Source organism: Anopheles arabiensis, chromosome 2 (genome assembly GCF_016920715.1).
Source record: "Anopheles arabiensis isolate DONGOLA chromosome 2, AaraD3, whole genome shotgun sequence".
Lineage (NCBI taxonomy): Eukaryota > Metazoa > Arthropoda > Insecta > Diptera > Culicidae > Anopheles > Anopheles arabiensis.
The window spans coordinates 12960832-12982573 of NC_053517.1; the positions used below are offsets into that span (position 1 = coordinate 12960832).

A 21742-nucleotide genomic window follows, 5' to 3' on the forward strand; every position below is an offset into this window, starting at 1 on the left:
ATGTATGCGAAAGAGACGGTGCGACAAATCGAGCGAGAACATACACACCTCGGTATATGATGCGTGTAGATTGTAACCAACAAAACGAAAGGCATATGGACAAAGGTAGGCGTTTGGAGTGTTTGGAATGTTTTGAGTAAAGTGGGAGATGGAGGCACAAAAATTCACCTCGAAACGAGCACTGTAAGCAAGTAAAGGATGGCTAGAGAAAATGAGCGAGATGCAGCTACTTTTAAACTGTCAAAACTCCTCGCCGTGCCCAACGGGAATCGTGAAATGACAATTTTCGCTTGTCAACCAACACAACCACCAACAAGAAGAAAACGCAGCAGCTGTCAAAAAAAGAACAACAACGTAATCTTCCCTTGCAAAAAGCGAATTTTGAAGCCAAATTTCTGTCCGAAAGCGTCGCATCCGCACCTCGAACCGGAAAGTTTTCTCTGAAACGATTACACCGCTTACCGCAGCCGGCAAAGGACACACAATGTCCAAAACGAGCAAGTTTGTAAGTATCTCGGCTGAGGGTCGATCCGCTACACTGGTCCCGCTTTACCGTTGCAGTCGTTCCCCGGAAAGTGATTTGTCATGTTGGTTGTTTTCCTGCCAAAGGGACGGAATGTTTATCGCAAACGCGGACAAAGGAACACGCAGCTTGACCGATCACGAACGGAGGGTTGGCTGTTCCAAGCCTAGGCTTGCTTTGCTTAGCGAACGGATGCGGCGGGCTGGTGCTGGCACAGGGGGAAACCGGTTTAATATTTTGGCAATCCTCAAGATCCTTCTAACCTCAAACCCATCGATGCATTTCTTGCAGGTGCTGCGAATCCAATCAGCTGACGGTACAAAGCGCATCGAAACAGAGCCCTCAAGCACGACGAAAACGCTGTACGAGCTCGTGCGGGAAGTCTGTGGGTTCAATCACTACGAATTTGCGCTTTTCCGCGAGAGAAACTTCACAAAGGAGGTACGTCGTCGTCGTCGTCGCACGATGACAAGCGCCGAGCACTGACGTGGTCAAAGTGTGTGCATTGTATTTCTCTTCGTTTATTGTTTCAGGTTGTTTCCAGCGGCTCGCAAGAAGTGAAAGATGTTGGTCTAAAACATGGTGATATTTTATATTTACGTCTAGTAGAGGGCCCGTCTACATCGAAGGCCGCGGTAAGTGCGTCGTGGAAGGGATTTGTTGCTGATGATTATTAATTTGAGCGCATTTTGACACCACCAGGAACGAAGTGCATCCGTTAACTCGTTAGCTTCAAGCCACAGTTCCACGTTCAGCAATGCTTCATTCAGCCGAGAGGCTACACCGTCAACCAGCTCGAAACCATCCACATCGGCAGCGGCGGCAGCAGCCACAGAGTCGTCTACCATCCCGCAGGAGGATGCAGTCGATCTGGAGCTGTACAAGCAGGACGGACGTATCAAGCGTGATCGTGATGAAAAGCTGTACGTTATCGCGTACCTTCTTCCCTTATTTGCACAGGTTTTGCATTGGTATTAACTGATCTCGTTCCAATTTAAGCTGCCGCCACAACTCGAACGGTCGCTGCGTGCACTGCTCGGCGCTGGAACCGTGGGATGAAAACTACCTCAAGGAGCAGAAGATAAAGCACTTCAGCTTTCACTCCTACCTGAAGAAGCTAACGTCCGGGGCCGCCCGCGGCAAGTTTGTCGCGCTCGAGGACCTCAACTGCAAGATCAAGTCCGGCTGCCGGGATCATCCGCCGTGGCCGAAGGGCATCTGCTCCAAGTGTCAACCGTCGGCGATCACGCTTAATCGGCAGCCGTACCGGCACGTCGATAACGTGATGTTCGAAAACACGGGCATCGTCGAGCGGTTCCTCAACTACTGGCGAACGACCGGGCACCAGAGAATCGGGTTCCTGTTCGGCAAGTACGAGATCCATCCGGACGTACCGCTCGGCATCAGGGCACGGGTGGCCGCGATCTACGAGCCGCCGCAGGAAAGCAACCGCGACTCGATACGCCTGCTGGACGATCCGCACGATGCGGACGTGGACGAGCTGGCCCGCCAGCTCGGGCTGCAGCGCGTGGGGTGGATTTTTACCGACCTGCTGAGCGAAAATCTGGCCAGCGGGACGGTGAAGCATGTGCGCAACATCAAGACACACTTCCTGACCGCGCAGGAGTGCATACTGGCGGGGCATTTGCAGAACAAATACCCGAACCGCTGCAAGGACTCGTCGAACGGGTACTTTGGCTCGAAGTTTGTGACCGTGTGCGTGACGGGTAAGTGACCGGGATGGGTTTGTGGATGTGGAGGGACATTTTTGAACCCGTTTTATTCATTTTGCCCCGTTTGGTTTGGGTTTTAGGCGATGAGAAGAAGCAAGTGCACATGGAAGGATATGCCGTATCGGCACAGTGTATGGCGCTGGTGCGAGACAACTGTCTCATTCCTACGAAGGATGCTCCTGAGCTGGGATACATTCGTGAGTCGTCCGACAAGCAGTACGTACCGGATGTTTACTACAAGGTAGGTGGCCAATTCCAAGCGATTAATCATGCGTCAAGTTTAAGGGGAAATGGTTTTTGAATAATTTGAATAACAAACATCTGTATAGGTCATTATTGGGACAGTTTTTGGATCTGTCTTCGTACATTTTATGCTTTAAATGCATAGAAAAATGTAAAAATGTGGTATTTTTTTGGGCATTAGTTTATATATTCGACAATGTCGGTAATGATTTGTGGAAAATGTCATGGGAAGCTCGAAAATCAATCGCTATCTTTGAACGAGAATCCTTGTGTAGGGCATTATTTTAATTTAATTGAAGGGAGCTTTGTGTGGATGATCTGCTCTATTCATACAATTTTTGCCAGCTTTTTTCAATCATGCTCTAGTACGAAATTGGACAAACGTCGTTACAACTGTTTGTTTCCGATCCGTATTGATCAAATCATGTAACATAGATGTTCGGACATATGCAATGAAACTAAACACCACGCCAAATGCTATTTTATTTCACAGTTTTATTTAGCCGTTCTACCGTTGAAGGGTCTTGATCCGTTGATTATAATGTGTGTGTGTGTTTTAATATGCAAATTACCCGATCTTCGCCACTCACGCTCAGCTCCTCGCATAGCTTCGCCACACTTCCCACCCACATTGCTGTCGTATGTCGCAGCATATTACACGTAAAGAGCGCACACTCAACTAATAAACCGCCCCGAGAGCACGTACTGTCGATTGTACCGTTTCCCTTGGTTCCTTATGCTTATAAAAATCGATTCTTCTATTACCTTTGCCGCCTCCCCACCGCCACCTCGGACGAATACCGAATGCCCCTGTACCTGTGCGTCTTCCCTCCCCCTTTTCCACATACATACCGAATGCACACCGAAACACGTGCTAATGTTGTGGTGAATTTACTGTGCTGTGGTTGTGGCTCTTATCATCGCCGTGAAACGATTCCGGCTACCACCGGCTGAAGCTACCGCTTCTCTCGTGCGCTATATTATACCGGTCGGCGTGAGAGTAAATCCGCTAATACGTACGATTTTTGTCGGTCTGTCTCGGACGCATTCGATTTTAATGATGTCGCTTGCACACTTACTTTGTAGCCCCCACGATTGCGTATGTACGATTCCATCGGAAATACTGTCACTCTAGTGCTAGCACGCGTCCGTACGCGTCGTCGTTGGCTTGTACTTTCGTTATTCCACTGTATGGTTCATTGCAATGCCGGTTTCGATCGGTAAAGCTTATCTTATCTGCCACTCACCCATGCATGCAATCCAGTGCGCTGGGTGGGCGGGTATTGATAACTCTTTTCTGTACCAGCAAAACAGAGGACAAACAGATACTCTCTCCTGGCGGTCTCTTTGGTGGCCTGCTGTCGTCTGCAGACACGCTTTACCGTTCACATCCAATTTGAATCCGTTCCTCTGGTAATGATTGCAAGCGGATTTGGGAGTGATCATTTGAACAATACTAGTAACTATGCTGTTGTTTGGTTTTGGTACACATTTAGCAGTAACATAACATACATTTCACATAAAAATATTTGTATTACATTAGCGTATCCCGTGTTGCCGACTGCGCTTGTTGTCTATTCACCGTGACAAAAGTACAATTTGCTATCGTGCAATCCGTGCGCTCCAAAGTGCATTTTCGTGTGTTGAAATACGCGTTTTTTGTTTTTGCTGTCCATCTAATACAATCATACCACCGATATAGTAATGTTACGTCCAGCGCAAATTGCGCAAAGTGCGCTACTTGTACGGGGGGACTCGTTTTTTCAAACGAGCAAAACGAAAAAAGGCAAATGAGAGCACTTTAACGGTCATCGAAGTTTGATTTGTTTTTCCTCAATTTCAACTAAATAATTAAACAACAGCAAGCTTGTTTAGAGCCCCAATGCTTTGAACGACTACCCATTCCGAGCTCTCTATCGTCCCGTGTTAGATTCCATTCGAATTTTATGTTCTGTACAAACATTGGAAAGCAAAACTGTTGCGAGACTCGTCTTCGTCTAGCTTCGAGCGCGTTTGCTTTAGATTCCGTGTATTTTTTTTTTTGCTTCGTTTCGTTTTACTACCAATTTGTCACCGATTTTGTACTTGCTTCAAACGATGGGCGGGCACGGGGAAGCTGTAGGTATCGCGAGTTTTAAATATGTATACGCTTCGACGCATTATTTATGCGGTGTGTGTGTTTTTTTTGTTTTCGTTAAATATAACCCCCGCATCGTCGCAGTTTTCTCTTTCGCTTCCGCCCTTGCCTATAGTATATAGTTCGTCTACGCATGCAAATTCACGAAACGCGCGCCCGCATGTCGCCGCCCTCTCGTGCCCAGCTTCTTACCCGGAAGGATTTTGTTTCGCTTTGTGTTGTCGATACGGCAGGTGCAAATAGGCTGGGGGGGGGGGGGGGAGGAGGAGGGTGGGAAAAGAACAGGAGGAGATGCTTTGTTTAGTGCGTTTTACCGTTCTCTCCGGTAGGAAGGATAGCCCCGATGCGGAAGGCCCTTCTCTTGTAAGTGTTACGTTATGGTTGCTTCTTTTATATTGTTTCAATTGTACTTTGATACCGTTTTTACTAGATCAATTAACAGACCTTCTAATATGCGGTTCCGGTATGGGTTTGGGGGGTTGTAGGATGTAAGGTTTGTTCTTGGGTTCGCCAACATTCGTTCGATCTCTGCTCGATTATACGTGCGGGTGTGCTATTATTATTATTATTATTGGTAGGTTCGGTTTACGTTTTTTTTGTCATTCCAAAACATTCAGTCTCTTCACAGTTCATCGCTACAGCGCTAACGATTGGCTCGCAAAGATCGCGCGCCAATCAGCCGGTGTCCTGTTTCGTTTATATCTCTACTTTCTCTTCGACAATCGCCTTGCATCGAACTATACACTGTTGTAAATAATTGCTCATTGCTCCACACAAAACGCTTACACACACATACATTTATGTACAGTGAATGTAGGAGAGTAAAAATTTAAATAGTGTTTTTTTGTTGCTGTTTTCCCCCTTTTTTTGATTGGTTTTGAGTTCGCCGAACCCCAGGAAACGGTTACTATTTGTCAGCAAAATGCTTAAGCAGCACAGAATCGAGATGATTCACCGAATGCACTCATGCACTTAGAACGTGTTCTAATCGCCCTAAGCTCTACATGCCGTTTTTGTTTTGCTTTTTTGTGTTGTACGGTGTGTGTTGAGCCGAGCGAGAGAATCGTGGATATGGCTTCGGTATTCCGTTCCGCAAAAAATGTTCCGTTTATAGTGTTTTTTTGTTTTGTTTTGTTTTGTTTGGTACCACCGCCGGTTTGGGTGTACCGTGAAAAGTTAACGCTTTGTGTAACACATTTATGCTTAAATACATGTATATATATATTTGTTTGGTTTTTGTTTCATGTATATGTTTCTTTGCACACCGTTTTGCCTGTTTGCTCGCGTTTGCTTTCTGTGTCTGTCCACTACTGCACAATAAAAATATAGCTTTTTTCTGCAGGTAATATAACGTTTCCGTATTTATGCAGCAGGGAATATATATAATATATAGTTTGGGTTGTTTTTGTTTTTCTTCTTTTCCTTTGTTACATCTCGAACCTCTATAACACTTGTTTCGCTAACGCGCTTTTTGCAAAAACTCTGTCCCACGCTCTCTCTCTCTCTATCTCTCTCTCTCTCTCTCTCTCTCTCTCTCTATCTCTCTCTCTCTCTATCTCTCTCTCTGTTGTATGGTTTGTTTGTGTTTGTATATATATATTCTTTTCTTTCTTCATACATTTAACGGTTTCGGGTTCGTTTCGCGTGCCTACTTTTCCTTTCCTACGTATGTTTTGCTTAAAGCCTACTCACGTTTTTACTACAATCCAATACGCGCTTAGCGGCGTGCACGTCACACGTTTTTACGAGTTTTCACCTAACATTTAACAGTTAATACAATGCATTGTACTTTCTTTACGTTCATGATTTATTCCCTTTTTTCGTGGTTTCATGCGTTTTTTTGTTTAACTTGTGTGATTTGCTTCTGTGCTTGTGTTGATTTGCTCCTCGTGGGTGTGTGTTGTGTTGTGTTGTTTTGCTTTATAACTTTTCGCTTCATTTATACTATTTTTCCGTTTTGTCTCCATTGCCATTGTTTGCAACACATTATGTTGTTAGCATATTTATCGCACTTGAAATACGAGGCGTGTGCATCATTAAAATTGTGTTCATTTGCCGTTTGCTTTCCCCTTCCCTTCCCCGCGCCCAGTGTTATCGTTACCGTTGGATCAGGTGTGTGTGTGTGTGATTATGTCGATACATACGGATGCACGTGTGTAAGTGCACGATCCTAACAGCTTCATTTCGCTGTAGATGGCTTCTTCGTTTCCCTCGGAAGATCTTGCGATGCGAGTGCGCGTGTCTATGTCTCGTGTGCACTGTCCCTATCCATCGGTGGAATTGTGAAGCGAAATTCCACCACCTTTGCTTTCCTTCTATCCAGTGTAACCTACCCCTATTTGCTTATGTGTGTGTGTATCAACTAGTAGCCACCTACTCTTCGTGATATCCCTGCCCCGTGACTTGTGTTCGATAATCGGCGGGACCCCCCCCCCCCCCCCAGTGTATACACTCTTCCACATCACGATCACGATCTTGTCGTCTCTAGAAAGTTGTACATGTGTTCGCAAGCAACGACAACGACTCGCTGCTACGTGTGTGGCGCGCTCTTCCGTTGCTAAGCAGGAGTCGCTGTTGCTCCCCTATCGAGCGGTGAAGTATATAGTAATCGTCTCTCATATATCCTAAGGAAAAGCTACACCTATCCGTGTCGAATCCGGTTCCGAGTTTGCTCGCTTGCTTTGTTTTGTTAGTAATCGCTACCGTGCCGCCGCTTGTCCGACTCCCTCCCCTAACCTACCCTACTGCCGTCGTGTGTGCGCGGTGCGCCGTTCAGTCTAGTAGAAGCCGATCTTACTACCGCCAAATGAAACGAAAAAAGACCCCGGGACATTACGTGTTTGGTCCGTTACCGTTAGTAGTGCGCCGTTAAATTGCTCCCACACTTCGCTTTTTTCCCGTGCGTGAACTAGTGAACTAGTGTTAAAAACTACCAACAGAAAACGGTGTGGGAAGCCTTTGGAAGGCGAACCGAAAGGAACGACGAAGTATGAATCTAATTAACAATACTAGTCAAACGATCAGTGTGTGTGTGTCTATGTGACAGACAGAGAGGCGTAAGGAGACAAACATAATGATAATTACGCTACCTATATCCTAACAACGCGTCCCTGCTCTACCCTCCGCCCATTGCGCTCCGCACTACACAAACTCAACAATGGAATAGAAGCGACGAACTTCTTCCACAACACGCTTTGCTCTTTGGCCATTTGCACTGTGCACTATCACTATTCATGCCGCCCTCGCTATCGTCCCCGAACAAAACAAAATAAAAAAACCCCACCAAACCCCTAATGTAAGTAACAGAACGAATCGCTATCGACAGAGGAACAACACAAACCACGTGTAGTTGTGACACCTTAAAGGGTCGTCTACATCACCACCTACTGCCACTTGCCACAGTTCGCGATCAGCACCGTGCTTTGCGGCTTGCCGGCCGAATCGCCCGCCTGGCTGATCTTCTCCACCAGGTCCAGCCCCTCGACCACGAACGCGAAGATGCCGGTGAAGCCGCGCATCTCCCGCAGGATGATGCGGAACTGCGACCCGACCAGCCCCATGTTGTCGTGGCGCTTCTGGCTGCGCCGCATCCCGACCGACCCCCGGATCGCCAGTATCTTCGTGTCGTCCGGCATGAAGAAGCCCTCCTCGAACACGGACCGGCCGCCCCGCCCATTGTTCAGCTCGAAGTCGCCGGTAATGATGCTCTCGTTCTCCCAGCACTGGAAGATGCTGCAGCCCTTGTAGCCGAAGCCGAGCTCGCCCGTGCACAGGGCGCCAAAGTTCTTCGCCATCTTCGGCGCGACGTCGTTCCGCACCTCGATCAGGATGCGCCCGAACGGTTGGCCGTTGATCTCGACGCTGAAGAAGTAGATCGGGTAGACGTGCACGGACGGATTGCAGAGCAGCGTGGCGGCGACGGCGGCCGCGGCCGCCGCTGCAGCCGCCGCCGAGCTCGGCGATTGGCCGCCGCCGCCGCCGCCCTTGCCCGCACCGACCACGATCGAGGACGAGCCGGACGACGCCGGTGCGGCCGGGACGAGCGACACGACGCTCGAGCAGGACGAGGACGACATCAGGCCGCCCGGGGAGGCGAGCTGCGAGGAATGTTGGTGCTGCTGCTGCAGTGCGACGGCTGCATGCTGATGCTGGAGGGCGGACGTGCTGCCGTTCAGGATCTCGCTCAGATAGCCCGAGCCGGAACCGGACGTGCGGGCCGAGCTGGAACCGCCGGCCCCGTCGCCCGCCGTCCGCCCGCTGCCCGGCGCCATGCGGTCCTGGGGCGGTGCGATCAGGATGGCCGAGGCCATGTCGTGCAACTGGCTGGCGTATGTGCCGGACCCGGCCAGTTGATGCTGCTGATGGTGCTGCTGCTGCTGCTGCTGTTGGTGATGATGAAGCTGCTGGGCGACGTGGTGATGCAGATGGTTCATGCTCACGTGACTCGGTGACTGCTGATGGACGTAATGGTGTCCACCGCCGAGTGTGACACCTTCCAGCGGACCACCGCCAAGCTGTGACGAAAGTTGCTGCTGCTGATGCTGCTGTTGTTGCTGTTGTTGCTGCTGCTGCTGTTGCTGCTGCTGCGAGGGATGATGTTTGGTGGTGAGGACGTGGCGCGAGTACAGCTGCGAGATGCAGTAGTTCGCCAGCAGCAGTATCGAGTTGTGGTGGCCGTTGATCGCGGCCGAGGGCGAGCCGCCCATCGCGCCCCCATTGCCGAAGGAGAGCGGATCGATCGCGTTCAGGTTGGACAGCGCCTGCTTGATCAGGTCGAAATCGAACAGCACGCCGTAGTGCTGGATCAGATCGTCCAGCTTGCACTGGAGCAGCATCTCCTGGTACTTGGACTGCAGCCGCTGCTTCTCGATGTGCAGGTTCGCGTACAGCTTGTACGCCTCCGCCGGCGACTGCTGGTCGAGCATGCCGAGGTACAGCTTCGCCTTCGTCAGGTTGCTGCGTATCTCGGCCACCTCGAACGTGGGCAGATGGTTGATCAGCTCCGTCTCGACCTGCGTCTTGAGCGCGGTGCACGCCTCCAGTATCTTGAGCAGGAAGTCGCGCTGCTTGAACACGAAGTGCTGCAGCTCGGCGAGCGACTTCTGCATCAGCAGCAGATCCGACGCAATGTCCGTCCGGATGTGGTCGCGCGCCTCCGCCTGCGTCTTCACCGGATGCTGCCGATGTTCGTCGCCGCTCGCGCAACCCCGGCACAGGGCGGCACTGCACTTCAGGCACCAGAGCGCGTTCGGCATCGCGTGCGTCAGACAGTTCTCGCCCTTGCTCCGATACTTGCCCGACCCGATCGCGCTCACCACCGTCCCACCGACACCGAGCCCGATACCGCTTACGAGCCCGCCCGCACCACTACCGATCACGCCCGCCGCACTACCGTTCGAGGGTGGCGGCACCCCGACCACACCCGTCATGACGGACCCGTTGGCCGCACCGCTGCCGCCCGCCGTCACCGCCACAGCACTGATGCCACTGGCCACGCTGCTGCTGCTGCTGCTAGTGTTGCCGCCAGCGTTTCCCGCACCCCCCACAATCACACTGATACCGCTCGGTCCGGCACCGTTGCCCGGTGGCGTCGCAGGCACCGCCGCCGCCGCCGCCGCTGTCGAGCTTGTCGGTGAGGGCACTCCGCCAGCCACCACGATCGCTGTGCCACCACCACCACCATTGCTCGTGCCCGAGGAGGTGCTCGAGGAGCCCTCACCACCACCACCACCGCCGCCACCGTTCGGCTTGTCCGGTGGCTTTTTGTTGGCAGCCGTCACGCTGCTACTGCTGCTGCCGCTCGAGATCATGCTCAGGTTCTGCGACAGGTAGAGGATCGCGTTGTGCGTCGGCAGCGCGTCCGGCTTCATGTCGGGCCCGGTCAGCTCCGTCCGCTTCCAGCAGTGCACGCAGTACAGCTCGTTGCCCTTCAGCAGCACCTGGTTGACGCACTTGAGGCAGAAGTAGTGCCGGCAGGAGAACAGCTTCGGCAGTGCGTCCGTCTCGTTGAACGGCAGATGGCAGCAGCTGCACAGGATCAGCTCCTCCAGCTCCGACGGTAGTGGCGTGAAATCCATCCTGTTCCTCGTCGTCGTCGTCTAAAGCGGGGGGAAAAAAGCGAAAATCGATCAGTCATTATAATCAAATTGTTGTACCGTGTTCGTGTGCGTGTGTGTTGGCATCTTCCTGGAGATGCAGGTTCTGGGGAAGAACACAGAGACGCGCCTTATCCCCCCCCCCTCTTCCCTGCTCCAGCTGTAACTAGATCCTTAATTTAATTTAATTTAATTGCACATTTTGCCGCTTTCGCCACAACCGCCATCGCCGCCAGTTGCCGCGAGCAATTATTTCACTGTCCTTGTGTGTGTTTTTTGTGTTTGTGTATGTATACACAGCTTTTTTAATTTAAAAAAACCCCACAATCCACCCACAGCGAAAGAGCTTCGTGCCATTAAATCCTCCTGTGGTCCTGTGTGACCTCTAAGTAGCACAAATTGTTATCGCTCGCTGGGCCCGTCTCTAACTGCGAGTGTTTTTGGAGGTTTTTCCACCCACCCCCCCCCCCCACCCACTTTTTGCCTCTTCCCACCCGCTTTGGCTCCCCCCAAAAAAAGAAACACGTTTTAACAAGGACGTAGCGCGAAGGGTGGCCCATAATTCGATTGTCACCCGGTTCGTCGCCTGCCATCCCGCGCGTTACTACGCGCGCTCGAAAATTGAGCCGATTATAATGACCCGGGGGGCGGGTGGGCGGACAGATGGGTGGTTGGGGTACATCCGCCCGTTGCCATAGCTTCATTGTCCGAACGCGCGGCCCTTCAGCTGGACCCGAATTTGGGCGTTCCTCTCTTCTTGCCTTTTCTTGTTAATTGCATGACCATTTCTCACACGGATTTCTGTTTTGGACGGTACCGTTGCCGTTGGAAGCAACATCTACTTGAAGTTTACTCCTCTGTATGTGTGTGTGTGCGTGTGCCACCGACCCACTTTTGCTCTCGCGTTTCCTATTTCCTTTAGCCCCACATCGTCTCCGCCCGCCCGCAGTTGTTGGGAAAAATGGAAAACATATTGCAGAGTAAAGCCATTCTGGGTGTGTGTGCGTGTGTCCCACGGCTGATGACGAATTGAAATTTGGGCGTTCGATCGATCGAAACACTAAACAAAGGTGGAAAGAGGCGGCCTTTGTGCTGCGACCAACTGCCGGAATACGCGACTGATGGTCGTTGAGAAAAGTCTCGCTGCCCACCATCCTGTCACTGGAGGTACAGCAGCAGCCAAAAACGCTGCACAAAACACCCAACAGGGGCCATCGGTGGCTGCACAGTCCCGAAAATCCTGCCCTGTGAAGGTCACTGCGAACGTCTCGTTTCGCGTCGTTCCTTTCTGGTTTCCTGGACCCTGGAACACACTCGGCCTCGGTGTTTTTGGGAGAGGAAGGCGCGCTGGTAGGAGCATAAATCGTGCGATTCAGACACACGCACACCTTTTAAGGGCCTAGATTTATGGACGGACGTGTACAGGCTGCGAGCCGGAGGCAGAGTTCTAACTTGGACACGCACGCACTCACACACACACCCCTTTTTTCCTGCAGGAAGCGAACCGAACCGGAGAATCACGGTGTAACGCGTGGGGCAATGACTTGGAACAGAGCGCGTTACACACACACACACACAGGCACACTTACACGCTCGTCCTCAGCTCAAGGACACACACATACGGCAGAGGAGCGTCTCCACAGACACACACACACGCACACACCTGGCCACTTGATGAAACACTGACGACGTGAAGTGAAAATCCTGCTCAGAGCATAACACACAACACACCAGCTTCCAGCGGATAGAACGGCTCCCTCCCAGCGGGAAAACAATCTGCTGCGGACGTCGATCCTACAGACTGGGGACTGGGGAGCGGGGAGTCGTTTAGCGCAACAAACGGATGGCGCGATGGCGCATGGGAGAGATGCGCCTTTGGCTGCTGTACCACTGGGAAGAAGCGCGCAAAACAGGCCTTGCCGCGAACCGCGACTTCGGTCGAATGTGTCGGCAGCGATGGAATGTGCTCCGCTCGACCGAGGGAATGGGTTGGGGGAAGTGCGTGACAGTGCGGCGTCCCCCGCCCACAGCTTTGCCCCAATAGCGCGCGCACCCTCCCGCCCCCACGAGACACACTCGCGCTCGATGACGCACGTATCTGTTGATTTTTGTTTTTCCTTCTCCACACACACACTCACACACACACTGCTCTGTTATTACTGGGCATGTTCCCAGCATGATTGGTATGTGTGTGTGTGTGCGCCCCAAAAGGAAGCACTTTCTCTTTCGCGCATTTTCACACCCCCGATAAGTTGGTCGCGCTTTTCCGCTCTCCCTCCCGCTTTCCACCCCCTCTAGCGTACTCGCTCGCTGTCTCTCTCTCTCACACACACGTTCGCACTGCTGCTGCTGCGCTTATTATCCTTCGAAACACACAAAATTCGGTCGATTTTCACGGCTTCATTTGCAACGATTGTGCCGCTCTCGCTCTCTCTCACACACACTCTCTCGCTCTCACAACGCCTCTCTCTCTCTTTCTCGCTCGCTCGCGCATTGCTTTATCTTTGCTATATAGCTAGTTGGTGTTGTTGTTTTCATTTGAACGGTCAGCAGCTGTGTTGGACCCCCCCCTCTCCCCTCCTCTCCCCCTTTTCCGTCACTCAACAACCGTTCCAACCTCCACCGTTTGGAAATGGAAATGAGGAAAAATCCGGTACCAAATTTAGACTACGACACCCCGTGCCTTACCCACCACCCCTTCGCTCCCCTCGTATGGCTGGGGGGAAAAACATGGCTTAGCAAAGACACACTTTTCCTCCCCTCCTCCGTCTTTTTCGGAAAAAAGCTTCACTATGTGCCAGCCAGCGACCTCACAAGATGAGCGGTATTGCGTATTAGGTTGTGTCGTTACGTACACCAAGGAGGGGGTGGGAGGGACACACACACACACACAAAACCGAGACCGATACACCAAAAGGAGGCTGCGTATGCTCCACTTTCCTTGGCATTGCGGGGAAGCTGATCAAACATTGATTGTAACGATGATTGTGCAGAGAGAAAAAGGGGTGGGGGAGTAAGAGGCACAGGGGGGAGTTCCTGACATGTCACAGGATACGCACATTTGCAAGAAGCGGAGCTGTGGTTGTGGTTGTTGTTTTCGTTCGCCAATTCTACGGGCCTGCTTTGGGCGAACAGCTGCCTATCATCCGACACACCACACCACACGTACACACTCAAGCACTGCCGAGATGTTCTACCCTGTGTATGTGTGAGTGTGTGTGTGCAAATGGGAGGCCTATTATACCTTCACTTCGGTGTATCTGGCACCACCTGCTGCCCACCACCCCCGCGTCTCCGTCTGCTCGCCGTTCGCGTTGTGTAAGAGCTCTCTGTACGTCCGTCCGTCCGTCCGGCTGGTCTGCTTGTTACTGTGCAGGTTGGGTAAACATGTTCACACACTTCTACACCAGAGCACCACACACACAGGCACACGCACGCGTTTTTGCACGGGCTGCTTGGATTGGGGAAAGGATGAATTGGTACGGGATTTTTAAAGGAACAGCAGGGCACGGTCTGTTTGCGTCTGTGAGCAGTGTGCGCCACTCGCCTCGCGGCTAAACCCGCTATCACTGCTCATCCGGGTTGCGTTTCGGCTTGTTTTTGTCGGCCGTGTCCGTTCGTCCGAACGGTGGCTGAAAATGTTGCCGCACTGGCCGGTTGGGGTGGTGGTGCTGGCTGTCGTCGGCTTGTTTGTCGTTAACGCCGTCGTCCTTTTCGCTGTGGACATGCTGTACGACTGACCCACACTGCACCAGGTGCGGACGACTCGGGTCGAACAATCCAGAGCCAAGATACGCACACACACACACGTACAGTGGCAACACGGGAAACTGGGATACGGGTTTTTGGGCTGCTGGATGATGAGTTTTTCACACTCGCGCTGAGAGAGAGAGAGAGAGAGAGTGAGAATATTTGCCTCTCCCACTCTCGCACTCTCGGGAAAATGAGTTACCGTAGAAGCGAGCAGATTTTCCCCCCAAATTTCGAGCTTCTCGTTGTTGTGACTGTTGCGCCTTCTGCCCCCCATACCGCCCGCGACCGGGTGGGGTGGAATTCGAGCAGTTTGTTGTTGTTTAGAGCAAGCGAGAAGGGAATTGTGTATGTGTGGAAAAGAGGTTGGAAGGGGAATTATTTATTTTTATCTTCGTTAAGACACCCACGCAGCCACGGCACGGTCCGCTGTAAAGGCCAATGGTCCAAATGTATCGCCCTCAGGTGCTAATTAGGAAGAATGGCAATGTGTTGGTGTGTAGTTTCAAAGGTGATGATTGCGCACACTAACACCAAACACCACGGAAGCGCGGTTCTGGAGGTTCTTGCTTCACGGCTTTATTTACAATTTTTGCACCCCCCCCCCCCCCAACGACCACCTCCAAAATATAACGAGAATGGTAACTCACGCTCTTGCCGCTGCTGCGAACAAACCCCATCCAAGAGCAGAAGAGTGTTGTGTGTTCTCCGATCGTGTTTGGCCCTCGTTTTGTTAGGGCTGTTATCTCACTAACCCCCCCCCCCTCTCTGCGGGGGGTTTGCCCGTGCACTACTACTCCCCGGCACGGGTGACTAACAAAGCGTGAGTACTGTGGCACTCTCCTCTCAAACACACTCTCTTTGGGTCTCTCTCTCTGCTTCTCCGTCTGAAACGCTCACGAAGTTTCGACGTACGGCGTTGACCGTGACCTTGTGATCTGCTGGTGTGCGCCCGTGCGGCGGTGGCGAAGCAATAATAATCTTGCTCTGTGTGGCAGGGTCCGGGACCGGGACCGGGAAGGAGGAAGACACACAACACACATTTGCACGCCTCACGTTTCTTTGCTCCAATGTGTTCTGTGTTCCAGGGCAGGGGCCCAGCGGTCGTACCGAACCACGTCGATGGAAAACAAACACAACCGTACGGCGAGAGCGCGCGAACGTTGGTTGTTGCCGTCACCGCCGCCGCCGCCTCCGTTTCATGGCAATTGGTGGTCCTCCCTTCTCCCTCCGCATTTTCTGTCCATTTTATCTTCATAACTTTCGACAGTGGGTTGTCAATTTTTGTTTGCTAAATTATGTTAAAAAATACACTACTCTACCTGCCACGCACACACTCTCTCACACATGTCTGTCGTGTGGCGGTCGCCTTTGGTCAAGGTTAGGGCTGCCAAGTCAGAGAGAGCTTATTAGCCGAGGTAAACGACCGTCTGTCGTCCGCCTGCACGGCCAAATCCGGCCGGCCGCTGACGGATTGATTACAGAGTTGTGTTAAATCGATCCCATTTATTCGTAAGAAGATTAGGAGTTTGCCGGACTGGTTAGGCACGCGTGGCGATACCGGTCAAGTGCGCTGTGTTTGGATTTACCGAACCCGGCTTTTGAATGATGCAATAGAGCGCTTGTTTCGTTGATACCAACCCCCCGCTCCCCAAAACCGGGGGCACACTGAATATGGATGAGAAAAGAGCCTAAAACCGGCCTTTTACATATTTTGCCCATTTGCCTCCCATAAATGATCCATTTGCACCTGTTTTTTGTGTTTCTTGCTGTTGCTTTCATTTACTCGTTTGTTGGTGTGTTGTATAATCTTAGCACTTTCCCCGCGTCTCCACTTCCCTCGCTGCAACGCGATTTGGTGTGGTTCACGGGGCCACCACGCATCACTTTTTTCTCAGCCTATAAATTAGCAAAACAAAGGGAAGCGAACGAACGGTTTGTCTGCAGTGACACTGACTCCTTTAATTGAGCCGTGTGGCCTGTATGTGTGTATGGCATGCTTGGATGGTATGGTGCACAGCATTCCCATGGAGACGCATGGTGTATGGTGTTGTCTGTGGCCAGCCGCTTTCCAGACATGGCGCTGACGCACCTTTAATTAAATACGTTTGAATAGCCTTTTTTGTGGATAAAAACAATAAAAAAGAGCGTTTTTTTCGTTTGTAAATCACACACTTGCACACCAAATTTTGAGCTTGTTCTCCCACCCCCTTTCACCGCCGGAACAGTCATGGAGGCGGCTGGTGCTTCACGCCAACCGACCAGACCAAACACGCGCGCACACACACACACACGCACACAGTGTTTTATGCAAACACATACTGCCGATAACCCAAAATTACCTCTCGCTCTCTCTTACACACACTCTCTCTCTCTCTCTCTCTCTCTCTCTGTGTGTAGTTGTCTGCTGCGGCAGAATGATAATTACGGCAATGACGGCGCGAAACGGATCATTACTACGTGTACACCGATGGGCGGTTTTTTCGCTTCTCCTCTTTTCGGTTTTGCTTATTTTTCGTGTGTTGTGTTTAAGCCACAACTCACACACACACACACACACGCTCATACAGTCTGGCAGCTTTCGTAGCAAAATTGTTTATTTTTGCCAAATCGATCGAACGCCGTCAGCCGGAACTAGGTGCTTCTTGCTTGTGGTTCAGTTGTTGCTGTTGTTGTTTGCTAATGCGCCCTACCACTCCCCCCCCCCCCCCTGTCTCGCATGCGACAAACACACTAACCTCTCCGTCCGTGTATTGCGTCTTGTTTTGCGCAGAACTCTGGGTAACTTTCCGGATGGCAAACTACTAGCACAAACGTCGCTTTCCCATTGCGTTGGAGTTGCGTTTTTGTTTTGCTCACAGGCACACTGTTACAAGGGGGAGTTTTCGCTTCTGATTGTATGGTCGTGTCACACAAATTCCGTAAATTGCCCCCCGTTTTTCTTCGATACTTCACTTTAAAACACGCACAAGAAGAAAGAAAGCTTCCTCCGGGGAACAACGACCACCAAATATCTCACTGTGTGTGTGGGTGTTTTGGTTTTACATGTTGTAACCCGTTTCAATACGCGTCCGTTCGCCGCAACCGTGCACTGGATTCTGTTGTGTGTGCGACCGTTTGCGTCGTCGTTTGCGCTCACAATGTTACTGCTGAGCCGCTGAGCAATACGCGGGGCTGAAGCAAGGAGACGATGAGGTAACCCGCGCAACGGACGCTTGGACCGACCTTTGGATTGGATGGATCGTGTCAAACAACAACACATGACAACACGGCCAGCACGGGAGGCTCTCCATTGCTCTCCAAACGACACACGAGGGTAACGAGGACGAGCCTCACAGACATGGGGGAGGGCAGGAAACACACACACACACACACACAAGGAAGCCACCCGGAACAACCGAACATGTGTCTGTGGGTGTGTTTGTGTTGTACTTTGTTGTTGTTTAGGTGGCAGCAAAAACCTAATGCGTATTTTTCGTGTTGTTACCCCCTGTGAGAGTCGTCTCTCTTTCGCTCACTCTCTATCGCTCTCGACCGCGAGTGAGTGGTCGTGAGCAATGTTTAGTTATGGCGCCAGATTCACCTCTCAGCACCAAACTCTCCGTGAGTGGCCTGTTGTTGCCTAGATTGCGCTTACTTGCCTCTATGCCGCCGTGGCCGCCGTGGTTTTCCTACATCTGGTGCCATTTCCCCCACCGTGCCAAAAGATTCACTTTTGTTTTCACTTTTGGGGGTGATCTTTTCCGAGAGGTGAGGGTGAGTTTCGTAAACCATAAAACATCACTCACACCCAACGGCAAACAAAACTACCGGTTCGTTTTCCCCTTTCTTTCGAGCAGAAATGGTTTCGTCGACTGTTTCGACCAACGAAACAACGATCGATTATCGATTCCCAGCCGATTGTTGGTAAGAAGTCCATTTGCTTCAGGGTTTTTAAACGTATCTACAGTTGCATTCGTGTATCTACAGTTGCCTCATCTATATCGTACTTACTGCAACGTCACCAAAACGGTTGGGGAACGGCTTCACAAACTCGTGTTTTGTTGTAGCTTTTTTATCGAACCGAATCTTCCCGTTGCTGATGTTGTTGTTAGGCAAATTTGTTTTGTCATCCAGACCCGGTACCCTTCCTTCGCCCGCTCAATTCGCGAATGACGCACACTTGTGGCAGGTGTACTTTTTTGTGTATTACCCTTTTGCATCATTCGTTTTGTTGGGCAGCTTTGCTTTAGTCACTGCTCACCAAAATGGGCCACCAGACGTGGTAAGAACGCAGTACACAGGCAACCAATTGGAAGTAATCAAACAGCTGACGACAGGCAGGTTGGTCGACAAGCAATTCTTCCCACAGCATCTGCACCAGTTGTCTGTTTGCGCGCGCAAACTCACGTTTACTCACAACGCATCAGTGATGTGCCGCGCTCATTGCATTTGCACCGATGATTGGTCATTGGAGCGATCGGACAGTGTCGATCAACTTAGGTACACGAACAAGCACGCTTCACGTTAGCGTTCGTACATGTGCCTACATGAGTGGCACAAGCACCGGCAGCGCGCGAACTGCACGAACTATCATTAGCAGGGAAGTCATCATCGCTCCCGCTCTGCCTCCGCCGTCAACGTATCGATTGAAGTACGGGGTACGTTGACACCAATACTATTGTGCAAGTGGCGCCTACGGTAACCGGTAACACTGTAGGGAACACACAAACAACAACAACAACAACACCAGCAACAAAAATCACGCTAATGCAAATTACGCCGCAATCAAATACATCCGATCTGCTGCCACATTTGCCATCTAAATGGTAGACTATTTCCGTAAAAAAAAACGTGCACGAGCGAGTGAGACAAATGTAAAAGGATTACCTTAGCTTCTTTCCACTTCAAAAGCACAACAATGTGTGATAGTTATCACGGCTGGTCGCTTGGATTATCAAAGCTTATCATTAGCGGGTGCTCTAACACACTAACAGAGGTTTCTTTCGTCTAACTAACTGCTCTCTTTCGTCGACTGTTTTTCTGACTCATGCAAAAGTGTTGGTAGGTAGCGTAAATGGTGAAGCGAGGTGTGCTACTACTGAGCCGTGAGCTACTTGTGTTCTCTCTGAGTGTTGTTTGGCGTTTGGCGATGTTAGTAGGGGAAGGTTTAAGTGCTCATCGGATACTCAGAACCGGGACGGTTCTCAAACAGGCACCACTCACACGCGCAGAATGATGATCTTGGATCAATGATACCGCTAACTGGAGGGTCAACACTGGCAGTGATTAAACCGGTTCTTTGGGGTTTTTTTTCTCTATTTCGCCACTAAACAGCTTTTCAATTGGAAGCGCTGTAAACAATTTCAAAACAAATTTAAGCCGCCTCTTTGGTAGTTTAAAAATTAGTTCATCATATCAAAAAAAGTCTCAATATTGATTAAAATATTATTAAAATATGCTATCAATTTTATGAATATTCCTTAAATCATTTTCTTGTTCCAACGTTCGATTGCAGGAAAAGGATGTCTATGGCAATGAGGTGCAACGCTTGGGTCGACCACTGCCGGTCGAGTATCTGCTGGTCGATGTGCCGGCCTCGACACCGCTCGTGCCGCTGTACACATTCCTGGAGCGGAAGGACGCCAAGCAGTACTTCCCGGTCGAGAACAGAATGATCGACGGTCACATACAGGATTTTGCGGCCCTCGCCAACTACTTGGCTAAATCGCGCTCGTTGCCCTTCCTGGATGTGAGTGTTTTGGGCGTAGGAAATGCTCTTATTTCTCCTTTTTTATTTTACTATATACAATATTAATCGTAACTTTCATTATGTGATACCCCTCTCCACGCAGGCCGTGTCCGATTTTCATCTGCTGTTTTATCTGTACCGCATGGAGGACATGCTGCCGATGAAGTCCCAGCTGGGACCGCTGCTGGAAGCGGTACGCGACAAGGATAAGGCGAAGGCCAACGAATGGAAAACGCGGGAGGTGTGGAAAACGCTCGAAGAGCTCATCGAGGCCAGCTCGAACCATGATGAGTGAGTAGTTGGCAGGGCTGGGCGTGTTTGTGTGGCTGTAAAAAACAAGACCATCCACTGTAATGCAATTAATCTCTTGTTGTTTCTTCGATACAGCTCCAGCATGAGCAATGACGTAGAGTTTGTGCCGAGCGGCGATGCGGAACAGAACTGGATCTGTACGTTCTGCACGTTCATCAACAGCCGGGAGCTGCCCGCATGCGAGATTTGCAATCTGCCCAGGTAAGCAGGCGGTCAAGTACGACACACGCACACACACACATCGATACTAAACGCTCCTACTCGCTGTTCTCTCTATTTCTTGCAGATCCAGACAATGAAAAGCTTAGCTTAGGTTTGAGCGAATTGCATTGCCGCCAGCTCGGGCGAATGCAACGAGAGGACATCATTGCTAATTTAAAAAAAAAGAAAGAAAAGATTCTGCAAAACACCGAACATGTTAAGAAACAAACAAACACAGTGTACTGGAGCTAAAATTCGGTGAAACAAAATATAAAACCACACACAACTGGTGCGGCAAACGGGGCTTGGGCAGGCAACCGTCATCATCATCATGCCAGCGGCTGCTGCTGCCGCCACGGCTACTGTATAGCTATAAGCCGGGGAGGGATAGTTTTCTTATAGTGGTATAGTGCACCTGTAACGAGTAAGACGCGGGATGGCGGACCGACCCACACGGACTGATGGACCCACGAATTTTAGAGTGCGGGGAAGGCAAACTGCAAAGAATGAACTGCACTGAAGCTGCGGTCAAATTGAAACACACACACACACACGAAGACACCACATACAAACACTCTCTATTTCTCTTTTTACTCTCTATGCCTGCAATACAAGGTGGTTGCAAGAAGGTGGGAGGTGCAGCAGCTGCTAAGAAATCGGCGATACTGATGAGCTGTGGGCCGTGTGTAGGGAAAGTGATTAAATTATTTATTCAACAACAACAACAACCACACGAACAGCAGCATAAGGCTTTAGAGGCGGGACCGGTTTGCCGCTGCCTTGCCCTCCCACAGTGGCGCGTCTCATGTGGAAGAGATGACTATTGACTCGGAGTAGAAGCAGGAGGGACAGGGGAAAAAGGTAAACTGAAGAAAGAAAAAGAAAACTGATAAATCGATAGCAAGATACAACACTGATTCAAATAAAGTCCATCATATAAGTATTGGTGCGTTAGAGAACACGCGAAACATGATGACGGTGAACACGGAACGGAAGGTAGAAGCAAACTGCGCTACT

At 50.8% G+C, this 21742-nt stretch overlaps 2 protein-coding genes across 8 annotated transcripts; one reads left to right on the plus strand and one right to left on the minus strand.

The window, feature by feature from the left end:
- The first annotated feature begins 293 nt into the window (after positions 1-293).
- Positions 294-21668, plus strand: LOC120897753 (nuclear protein localization protein 4 homolog). Its single transcript, XM_040302828.1, has 10 exons — positions 294-505; positions 815-964; positions 1057-1158; positions 1226-1446; positions 1523-2250; positions 2337-2497; positions 19979-20212; positions 20316-20503; positions 20600-20725; positions 20811-21668. The coding sequence occupies exons 1-10, from the start codon at positions 485-487 to the stop codon at positions 20821-20823; spliced, it is 1944 nt and encodes a 647-aa protein (XP_040158762.1). The 5' UTR covers positions 294-484; the 3' UTR covers positions 20824-21668.
- Positions 2975-19554, minus strand: LOC120897752. 7 transcript variants are annotated; one of them, XM_040302823.1, is made up of 2 exons: positions 19351-19554; positions 2975-10734 (listed from the first exon to the last, which is right to left on the minus strand). In XM_040302823.1, the coding sequence occupies exon 2, from the start codon at positions 10711-10713 to the stop codon at positions 8020-8022; it is 2694 nt and encodes an 897-aa protein (XP_040158757.1). In that variant the 5' UTR covers positions 10714-10734; positions 19351-19554; the 3' UTR covers positions 2975-8019. The 7 variants fall into 7 exon arrangements, with proteins under 7 accessions (XP_040158757.1, XP_040158761.1, XP_040158754.1 ...); XM_040302827.1 differs by lacking the exon at positions 19351-19554 and adding an exon at positions 17221-17768 and having other exon boundaries at positions 2975-10729; XM_040302820.1 differs by lacking the exon at positions 19351-19554 and adding an exon at positions 17220-17767.
- Positions 21669-21742: the final 74 nt, after the last annotated feature.

What these genes read in the sequence shown, in the direction of transcription:
- LOC120897753 (XM_040302828.1), top strand. Translation starts at nt 485, where the DNA reads ATGTCCAAAACGAGCAAGTTT. An exon ending in AGAGAAACTTCACAAAGGAG is followed by an intron (nt 965 to 1,056) that starts GTACGTCGTCGT and finishes TTATTGTTTCAG; the next exon opens with GTTGTTTCCAGCGGCTCGCA. An exon ending in CGTCTACATCGAAGGCCGCG is followed by an intron (nt 1,159 to 1,225) that starts GTAAGTGCGTCG and finishes TGACACCACCAG; the next exon opens with GAACGAAGTGCATCCGTTAA.
- LOC120897752 (XM_040302823.1), bottom strand. Translation starts at nt 10,713, where the DNA reads ATGGATTTCACGCCACTACCGTCGGAGCTGGAGGAGCTGATCCTGTGC.